Source organism: Sceloporus occidentalis, unplaced genomic scaffold (genome assembly GCF_023333645.1).
Source record: "Sceloporus occidentalis isolate IW3139 unplaced genomic scaffold, rSceOcc1.0.p SCAF_2, whole genome shotgun sequence".
Classification (NCBI taxonomy): Eukaryota; Metazoa; Chordata; class Lepidosauria; order Squamata; family Phrynosomatidae; genus Sceloporus; species Sceloporus occidentalis.
In genome coordinates this window covers 70,944,035-70,954,077 of record NW_028316982.1, presented here as the reverse complement: position 1 = coordinate 70,954,077, position 10,043 = coordinate 70,944,035, and the positions used below count along the sequence as shown (strand labels likewise).

Sequence of the window (10,043 nt, the reverse complement as noted above, 5' to 3'; positions counted from 1 at the left end):
CGCACAATTTGGTTGTTGCAGCGCTGCTGCAGAGCAAGGAGAGGCGCCTCCCCGGCACCTCTTTTTGGTGCTCTGTACCATGCCAATGTTTAGGTATGACCTTACATTATGGGTTACTATGGTTCTCACAGAGAGAACCTCTGCACACATGAGGCAAACCAGCCCTCAATCTGTCAGAATGAAGGCATTAGTGAATCCACTTAAGACATATTACTATATAGTAGCTGAAATTTTGTCAGGCTTCATAACCTGTCAGTAACAATCTACTCAGTTTCACTAGGGTATTTTCCCCTTATATTAACATTTCATTACTGAATTTGCTGAGAGAAGAGGAGAAAATGCATTACTGTAACTAATAAATAAGCCTTGCCCTTGTTAAAGTGCATGGTACATAAAATCTTATTGGCCCACATATATAACAACCACTTAATACTGAGTACATTATGTTCCTGTTAGAAAGGAATAACTCACATTTTTGTGCCTTTTTGTTCGGGCTAATAAAGGTATTACCACATGTTGGAAGATAAGAGGGCTGGGTTCCTTAGAGGAAGACTAAACAGAGATGCAGTGAATAGTAAGCTGAATGGTAGTATGATCAATTGTATGAGACAGACAGTATTGTCGATGTCTCTTGTGGCAATCTGAAACAATGTTTTCCTTTGATAAAAGCAGGCTCACTCATGAAACTATAAGCACATTATAGTAATCTTTTACATGAATGCACTGCACACCATTCACTTTTATATCCACAGTATTTATCACTTGGCAGACAGTCTGAGTTAGAACTTCACCCAAAGCATAATATAGTTTAAAAGGAGCAGCTATTTCCTTTTATTTGAAACAGGGTTGATCTATTCCTTTTATTTGAAGCAGTGTTGATCTATTACTGAATCTGAATTATAAATGAAAGAAATGCTAGAGAGACCATCCAAAAGCATCTTGTTCATCTCCTTCTGCTCAGAACTGATCATTCGCTTTCCAAACAGATCAGTCATCCATTTAAGATTAGGTCCAGCTGATAACAGTGTCCCCACTTCCCCCTCTTCTTCTCTATAAAATCTTTTCTCTTCCTTTAACAGCACTGTAGCATGCAGAAATGTATTTATTTAAAATGTATACCATGCTTTCTCCTACTGACAAGCAACTGTTTCAGAATAGCTTGCAAACTATAAAATCACAGCCTCCAGAAAAACCATCAAAAGACATTTACAGCATTACTTCCCTATTGCTAATTGTAGAAATGCTTCTAATTCTGAATATGCCCTACACAGAAGTCTTGCCATGAAAAAAGATGGCAACACTAGCTCAGGATATCCTATAACCATGGAACCAAATGACCAAAATGCAGATGAACTGAGAACAAGGTGAATGAAACAATTTTAAAGATCATTAGCGCTTCCTAACTATGGGAATGCTTCTACTTTTGAAAGTCTGTTTCACACTGAAGCCCTAGCATAAAAAAAGAAGGTGGCAACACAATCTGAAAATATCCCCCAAACAGGTAAATTAAATGACTGAGAAGTGGATTTACTGAATGCAAACAATACAGGTAGAATCCCCCACATTGTTTTGTATCATCATGACACCACAGATTAAACATTATCAAAATATCACAAACTTCTTTAAAAACAAAACAAAAAAAATTGCTAACATGCCCTGAGTAATATGTTAAAAAATCTCCTCCTTAGGAGTAGTTTCTTTTAATGTTATTAGTCCACAATAGTTAATTCACAGTTATAGCAAATGATCTGAAAATGTACTGTCATTTTTAAGTGGTATTATCTCACTTGCATGGGAATTAAATTTTCTCCAGCATTCACTGAGACTCAGTTTGCAATTTGCAAAATCCCTCAGTCTGACCACAAAAAGTGATTCCAAAATTGTGGGTTAATAATGGGTAAGAGATTTATGTTTTCTGCATCCCAAAGCACAATAAACTTTCATAACATTTAGTTTCTCCACATGTCTGTCATTTTCAATATTTAGTCTCCAGTCATCTGGTCTTTCCCTCCTAACAAAGCAGATTCAAAGAGATGCTGAGTGACTTCCATCACAGAAAAGTAGTTGATGTATTTATAGCCAGACTGGAAGCAAACTTGCTTTTGCCCTGAAATTTTAAGGGAAGTCAGCAGCTTACCATCTAACAGGAACACTGCCTTATTTGTTACAGCAAGTATTTTTTTCCCCTTACTTAAAGGAAGATAGCTGTGTCAGGAAAAAACATTAAGTTGAGCAGTATTGGTAATAGGATCCATATTTTCAGCAAAACAGACTCTGCTTTTCCCATCAGGAGTGGCTATTGTTTCTGTACTGTACCTACAGATACACTTTGTAAACAGGCTTGCTTGTGCTGCAGTGGTATTTATTGCACATAGACCAATGACATACAGTAGTAAATTGCACCCAGAAAATATAAATACATTATAAAAATGCACACATACTCTCTCATACACTAGTGTACAGACACACACAAATGCACACACCCGTGAAGGGGGAAATGGGGGATGACAGTGAAGTGCTAAAGTCCCAACAGGTTCACATGGGCTCCTGGGCATTAAAAAAAACCCAGTAAAAAAGTTAGAAGACACTCATTTATAATATAAATATATTTACTGTACCTCAATTAAATAATTATAAAATGCTTTAAAAAATAAAACAAAATAAAATAGTAACCTGTCAGCAAATAAAAGAAATCAAACTGGGGACTTTGATGTTTTGAAATCTTTGTTTTCCAGTGAGTGAGTGAGTGTGTGTGTGTGTGTGAGAGAGAGAGAGAGAGAGAGAGAGAGAAGAGGGAGAGAGAGCGCACATAACTACGCAACAAACTTTGTTAACACTGTGCAAAAGAAAGACCTCTCTCTTTCTTTTCAAGTGTGCAGTAACATTTCTGATGCTCTTAGGCCAATTTCCCGTCTCACCTTTCAGCGTGAAATAACGGATTACAAGAGGATAGATGCTCCTGTTTCTGTTGAAAACAATACAAACCTCTAACTAACAATACATAAATAAGCTGTTTAATATAAACACATTTTCCCCTGTACAATATGCACAGCTCGAGGTAGATGTTTTGTAGCCTGATTGTCTCATAGGACAAGAAAAATGCACCTTCAGCTTCCACCCTCCCGCCCCATACCTCAATGGGATATATGGATTAAAAACAGGCGATATTTGATTAAAACACAAATCATGTCAATATTACTGATTTTTCATTTTCTCCTAGGATGTTAAGTAGAATATGGCCACCAGGTTATTAAGGCTGAAAACTAATGCACACTCACTTGGTAGTAACTTCCATCAAACTCAATTCTGGCTAAATATGTATAGGCTCAAGACAGCATGGTAAAACTCACCATGATCCTTTTTCCCCCCCAACAGCTTATTAAAAGAGACTTTTAGCATGGTTTTGCAAAAGGTGTTGACTGCCTGCATGAAATCGACGCTGGTATCAATCGATTTATATAGGTGACCAGCACTTCTTATTAAAAAATTTAGATATATATATAAACAGGCTACTTTTTTGTGCTACTGAAGTTCCTGGGATTATTGAAAAGAACAGGTGAAAAAAAAAGAACATAGTCTTCAGTCAAACCACCAAGGGCTTGATTCTGTTTCCTTCCGTATCAACAGAAGAACACATGCCCTGGCCACCTTCTTCAGTGACTTTCAGCCTAAGTGTCTGCTACAAGTTCAGCTCTTCCCAAGCCTTTTTTTTTTTTTTTTTTTGGCCATCTCCTTCAAACGTACTCATACCCCCCCCCCTCTGCTTCTTGTCACACTTCTCTGTTGTGTAAATACTAATAATCCAAATCGCTTGGAGGTGGTGGGGAGGTGGATCCTTAATCTCTTTTGTTCAGTGGTCGGATGATCTCCGTTTGCTTCCATTTCAGATTATTCAGGAGAGGTTCTTCTGCAGCCAAGTTCACCTGCTTTCCCCCTCGGATAAATAAAAACATCTCCCCATGATGACAAGTCAATCTGGTGTTTTGTACAATAGCCATCCTCCTGGGGAATTCCTTCCTTCCTTTTTTGTTCTGCCTATTATCATTTTTTGGCTCCCTTTCCTGATCCACAGGATTGAACATGACCTCTGATCCTGCCCACCAACTGCCCTTATACCTTTGATTCTGAATAGGAGGTCTTACTATTCCTTTCCTCTAAGCTGGAGTCACTTCCATCTTGGGCACCACCATTGTACTCAGACCATGTCCCTCCAAGAGTGCATGGGGCTGTATTTCCTAGTGTACTAATGAAGCCCCCGGGGTAACGGGAGAGCTCCCCCATACTGGCATGCAGTCTCCGGTCTGCTTTCCTCGGGCAGCATAGCATCCGTTTGAAGGCCTTGCGGAAATCAGGGCTCCGGCAGTAGATGATGGGATTGAAGGCAGAGTTGGCATAGCCCAACCAGTTGAAGAAAACAAAGAGTTGATCTGGAACTAGCCCTCTGTTGAAGACCTTGACCACATTGACCAAAAAGAAGGGTAGCCAGCAAAGAGTAAAGACCCCCATGATGATGCCCAGTGTCTTGAGGGCCTTCTGCTCCCTTACGGCTAGGATGCGGGAGTTTTTCCTCCTGGTGGCTGGGCCATTGCCCATGATAGGCAGGTGTTGGTGGCCTGGCTGGTGTTGCTGTTGCTGATGGTTGTTGTGGAACCGCCCCTCACATTTGTCGATTTTCTTCATTTGCTCCTTTGCTTCTCGGTAGACCCTGATGTACACAAAAATCATAACAAAGAGGGGGACGTAGAAGGAAATGATGGAGGAAGCAATGGCGTAGGCCCGGTTGGTGACAAAATCGCAGCAACCGGGGTCGTTGTAACACTTCCAGGCTTCATGGTCTGTGTCCCTCCACCAGTGCATCATGATGGGCAAGAAGGAGACCAAGGCCGAGATGGCCCAGACGACGCAGACAATACCCTTGGCGCGCTTCTTTGTCATGAGGCTCTGGTAGCGGAAGGGAGAGGTGATGGCCAGGTAGCGGTCGATGGCGATGACGCACAGGGTCTCGATGCTGGCCGTCACGCAGAGGACGTCCACCGAAGTCCAGCACTCACAGAGGAAGGAGCCCCACAGCCAGGAGTCCCTCACCACCAGCGTGGCCCCAAAGGGCACCACCACCGAGCCCATGACCAAGTCGGCACACGCCAGGGAGGTGATGAAGACATTGGTGAGGGTCTGGAGGCGCTGGGTCCGCCCGATGGCCGTGATCACCAGCCCGTTGCCCACCACGATGAAGGTCACCATGAGGGACATCAGGAGGCTCATGCCCACCAGCCACTGCTGGGAGAGCTCCTCCGAGGGGCCCGGGGGCCCAGTGTCAGGAGGCGGGAAAGAGCCGGCCGAGGCGTTGGTGCTGCTGCGGTCACCAATGGGGCTGGCTGGGGACCCAGAGGAGTTGTGAAGGCTGTCACTTAGGAAGAGCCATCCATCATCGCCCATGGCTGTCCGGTGGAGAGCCAAGGGCCAGGTTAGGGCAGCCAAGAGGGTGGCATGGAGGCAACGGGCAGCTCCAGGCTTCTGGGAGCCAGAGGAGGAAGAGGAGGAGGAAGAAGAAGACGCAGAAGCAAGAAGGCGATCTGTTGGAGCCCCTGCAGCTCCTGGTGCTGCAGCCACCGCCGCCGGCGCCTCCACTGGCTCCGGAGCTCCAGCATGTTTTGCGCGAGCTTCCCCAGCTGCTGGCTCTCGCGCCCAGGGTGACTCCCCCCCGGACCGTGACGTCAGAGCCCCAGGAGCCAATGGGGAGCCGAGGAAGGTCCCCCTGGAGAGCTGAGGGGGGTGGGCTTCCCTGGGGCCAGGGAGGGAGGGCTGGCCTTTGGGGGCTTACCTTCAGAGCCTGCTCTCCTCTGGGCTCCTGCTCCTTCTGCTGCTCCTGCTTCAACCCAAAGGAAGCCCCAGACCTTGGCCAGACAGACAGACCCCCCCAGGAGGACCCCCGAAGGGAAGACCCTCTCCAGGAAAAGGCTCAGCCCTCTCTCCTCGAAAGGTCAGTGCATGCTTCTGAGTCCAAATGGAGGGACCTTCTCAGAAAGGTCAAGGCATGGGCTTCTGAGTCCTGCTCCAAATGGAGGACCTTCTCCGGAAACCTGAAGGGCCTGACTCCAAGACAAGCTCAACGCGCTCCCCTGGAAATGGAAAATGCACAGGCTTTTCAGTCCAAATGGAGGACCTTCCCCAGAAAAAGGGAGGACCTGACTCAAGAAAAACTCCAAACACTCTCCTCGAAATGTAAACTGCCTGCTTCTTGATCTTGCTCCAAATGGAGGACCTTCCCCAGAAAAAGGGAGGAATCTGACGGCAAGAAAAGCTCAAAGCCAATGTCACTGGAGGATCTGCTCCAGAGAAAGCCAGGACCTGGCCCGCGAAAGGAGAAAAGCCTCCCAGCAGAAAGATCCAAGTCCCGCTCCAAATGGAGGGCCTGGGAAAAGAAGGGGAAATGGAGGAGGTCTCCTGGGAAAAGGAGGTCTCCCTCCTCGCCTTTCCTCTCTCTCTCTCTCTCTCTGGAAGGTCCTCCTCCGGGGAAGGTCCCGGGGCTTCAGCGGGGGCCAGAGGAGGAGCCAAGAGAAGCCCCCAAGACGCCGGGAAAGAGCCACGTCCCTGCTGCTTAGTCCTGCTGCTCCAGAGGGAGGGCATCCTGCAGCCCCTCCTGGGAAAGGAAGGGGGGATGGAGGACAGGCCCCGGCGAAGGAGGACGGCTCTGGGCATCCTCCGCCTCAGCCCCGGGGCCCTTGGCGCCCACTCCCTGGCCCACTCCCCCCCCGCCCTCCTTCCCTTCTTTTTCTCCTTCTCTCTCTCTCTCTCTTTACTTCCTTCCTTCCTTCCTTTTTCTCTTTCTTTCCTTCTTTCTTTTCCTTCCTTCCTTCCTTCCTTCCTTCCTTCCTTCCTTCCTTCTTCCCTCCCTCCCCTTTCCTTTCCCTTTTCTCTCTGGCCTTCTTTCCTTCCTTCCTCTCTTCCTTTTCCTCTCTCCTTCCTCTCTTCCTCCTTCCCTTCCTCTGTCCCTTCCCTCTACCTCTTTCCTTCCTTCCTTCCTGGGGCCAGCCAGCCAGTCCCTCTCCTCCCCCTCCCGCCTTCTTTCCCGGGGGCTGCCTTGGGGCTCTCCAGGGGCTGAGGGACCCTCTCTCTGGGCCCAAGGGCTCTGAGGGCTGGAAGAAGGGGAACCCCCCCCCCAACCAGAGAGCAGGGGACCCGGAGCAATTGCCTCCCTCCTCGCTGGCTCTTGCCCCCGCCAGCCCCCCTTGCTCCCCTGCCCCGCCTGGTGGTGTCAACCCGGATTGTCTCTGCAGTGTGGATGGTGGACTCTGAGGGGGGCTCCTCCCTCCCTTCCTGGGCTCCTCTCCCTCAGCCCTGGGGCCACAGAGGGACACACGCAAATAAAGAGCCCACCTGGGAAAGGAAAAGGGCCACTCTCTCTCAGCCTCTGCCAAGAAAAAGGCAAACCTGGAAGAAGGGAGTCCCCTCATTGGAATGCCCTGAGTTGTCCTTCAGCTTCCCTGGGGGGCAGGGGAGCCTGTCTTCTGGGCCTAGCCCCCTGGACTGCTGGGGCTGAGGAGGAGGAGAGCCAGTTCATTACTGCTACTGGAGAAGAGGGTTCAGTTCCCAGCTGGGTCATGAATCCCACTGAGGGCCTTGGAGTGAGTCACACACTCTCAGCCTCAGGGGAAGCAGGCAGGGGCACACCTCTGGGCCAGTCTTGCCAAGGAAACCCCTGGATCGTTTGCCTTGGCACCGTCAGAAGTGCCCCCCCCTCTCTAGATATCTATATTTAAATATGATAAATTTGGAGCTGGTTGGAATAAAGTGCCAATTTATTTAGAGCAGGAATGGGGAGGGAGTCTTGTTTATAAGATGAATGAATACAGATTGAAAACTAGACTAGTTGGGAAGGGGGAAAAGAATTGAATTAATTATAAAAAGGGAGTCATCACAAATTTCCAACAGGTGCATGAGAACGGAGAAGTCCAAATATGGATACATGGATGCAATGAATTTTAAAAAGTTATGAATGAAATACTTAAAAAATTAAATAAACCAGAGAACAGTGAGACAATCTGGTAAACCTTACATGATTTTGACAAAACTCGCCAAGGTGAATAGAAGTCTGAAGAAACAGGGAGTTGGCTTTATGTTTTTGAATGCCTATCTGTGTTGTTTGTTTGTGTATGTTTATTTGGGGTTTAATAAAATTTATGTTATATATAAAAAAGAAGAGAAGAAGTCAGAAACAGCAGACATCTGGGACACACACTACAATAGAAGAGTAGTATAACCACTACTGTGCTGTGGTCATATGTTGGTGTTGTGTGCTTTTCTGAGTTATGGCAACCCCGTGGCAAACCTCTCAGGGCAAGTTTCTTCAGAGGGGGTTTGCCTTTGCCCTCCTCTGAAGCCGAGAGAGTGTGACTTGACCAAGGTCACTCAATGGGTTTCCAATGGCAGAGAACTGAACACGCCTCCAGAGACACTCAAACCACTGCACCACGCTGGCTCCAGGTGCAGTTATATAATAACAACATTAGTAATGTTGCTGTTATAGGCAGAGAAACACATCCCCACACTTTTCACATACCGCACAACATTTTATAGACACCTGTCATGTGTGTTATTCCCCCCCCCCACACACACACTGCTTACCATTCTTCTAAACCCAAAGGCCCTAAATGTAACCTTTCATCATAGAAGAACTAATCCAGCCCCCTTCTTGACATTTTGGTGGCACTTTTCTGCACCTTATACATGAGTAAATAGGTTGAAGGAAATAGAAAAGTGTGTGGGGGTAGTCTTGTTGGTTGGAAACATTGCTAGAGGCAAGAAAGTGGCGTGTTTTTTCTGCTTCGTTCCTTCCTGTTCCCTCAGTTGAGTTTTGGACCAGGCAGTGAGTATTCTTATGCCAGTCTTAGCCTTCACCTAAATTTGCAAATGATATAACTTGCAGATACTATTACTAATATGTATAAATATGGCAAACGGGTTGGATAGAATTATTAAAACAACAATAGAAATGCTGCAAGTTTCAGCCTGTAAAACAAAGGATGAAGTTTGGAAAGGAAGAGAAAAAAAAAAGATTGCATGTAATTGGTGCCTTTATTTACTTCGCACAAAAGTTTGACAGTTGTATGAATAAGAATAACAACATCAGCATCATATTTATTTCCCCTTTCTTTGCACGCAAGTCAGGCTCTGTAACAATGTTGTTTTCTGTCAGCTCAACATAAAGAGAGCAGATTGTGTTTTGAATGGATTGCTTTACAGCAAGAAGCTCAGTTAAAAAATTCACAGATCCCAAGTAAAGATTTCCTTCTTGACTTCAACAACTTTAATAACCTCTTGTGTTTTCCAGGTTTAGAAAATGAACGGCCAAAAAAACCTCCCCAAAACCCCACCATCTGCTCAAAGTGAATTGCTTTACTGGTCAGCGCCTATCGAGGAATTTCATTTGTGAATGAAAAGATATGGACATGTGGGCTAATAATAATTAATTATCCTATACAGACAACAAAGATCCAAGAAATCATGCTCTGTGGTGGAAAAGACAAGATAGTACCCCTTTCCTATGCCAGCCAAATCTTCAAAACGTAGCTACTATTTGCATGAATTGTATCATGTTTCTCTGGACCTAAAATGGGCCATAGATCCATGTGCAGGAGCTGATCATCTGCTCCACCTATCCAGCACGTTGCAGAATAAATTTGACAAAAGTATTTGCACCCAGTCAGTAATTCACCTATGTAAGAAGCTATAGAACAATTATTTAACATGTGAGAAAATGCTGCAGATGAGTTCCATGCAACTTTATGCCCACTGTGATCATTGGCTTGTACAGAGGAAAGCTAGAACCACTGCTTGGCTTACACTTAAATAAGACATATGTGTGCAAATAGTGACTTTCAAGATGCTTGGTGCCCATGCAAAGGCAGAACATAACCAGTCTAGAGACCAATTAAGCAGACTGGTAGGTTGAATGAATGTGACTAAGCACTCCGGAAGACAATTGGAAATCCAAGTACTCTGACCCAGTTGGCTTGAGGGCCTCAAAATTACTAAGGGTTTAA

The 10,043-nt window shown here is 45.8% G+C and overlaps 1 protein-coding gene across 1 annotated transcript; it reads right to left on the bottom strand.

The window, feature by feature from the left end:
* Positions 1–2,366: 2,366 nt before the first annotated feature.
* LOC149318522 (beta-1 adrenergic receptor-like) lies at positions 2,367–5,703 on the bottom strand. The gene has a single exon (XM_089509941.1). It carries the CDS (start codon positions 5,434–5,436, stop codon positions 4,111–4,113), a length of 1,326 nt encoding a protein of 441 aa, XP_089366067.1. The 5' UTR covers positions 5,437–5,703; the 3' UTR covers positions 2,367–4,110.
* Positions 5,704–10,043: the final 4,340 nt, after the last annotated feature.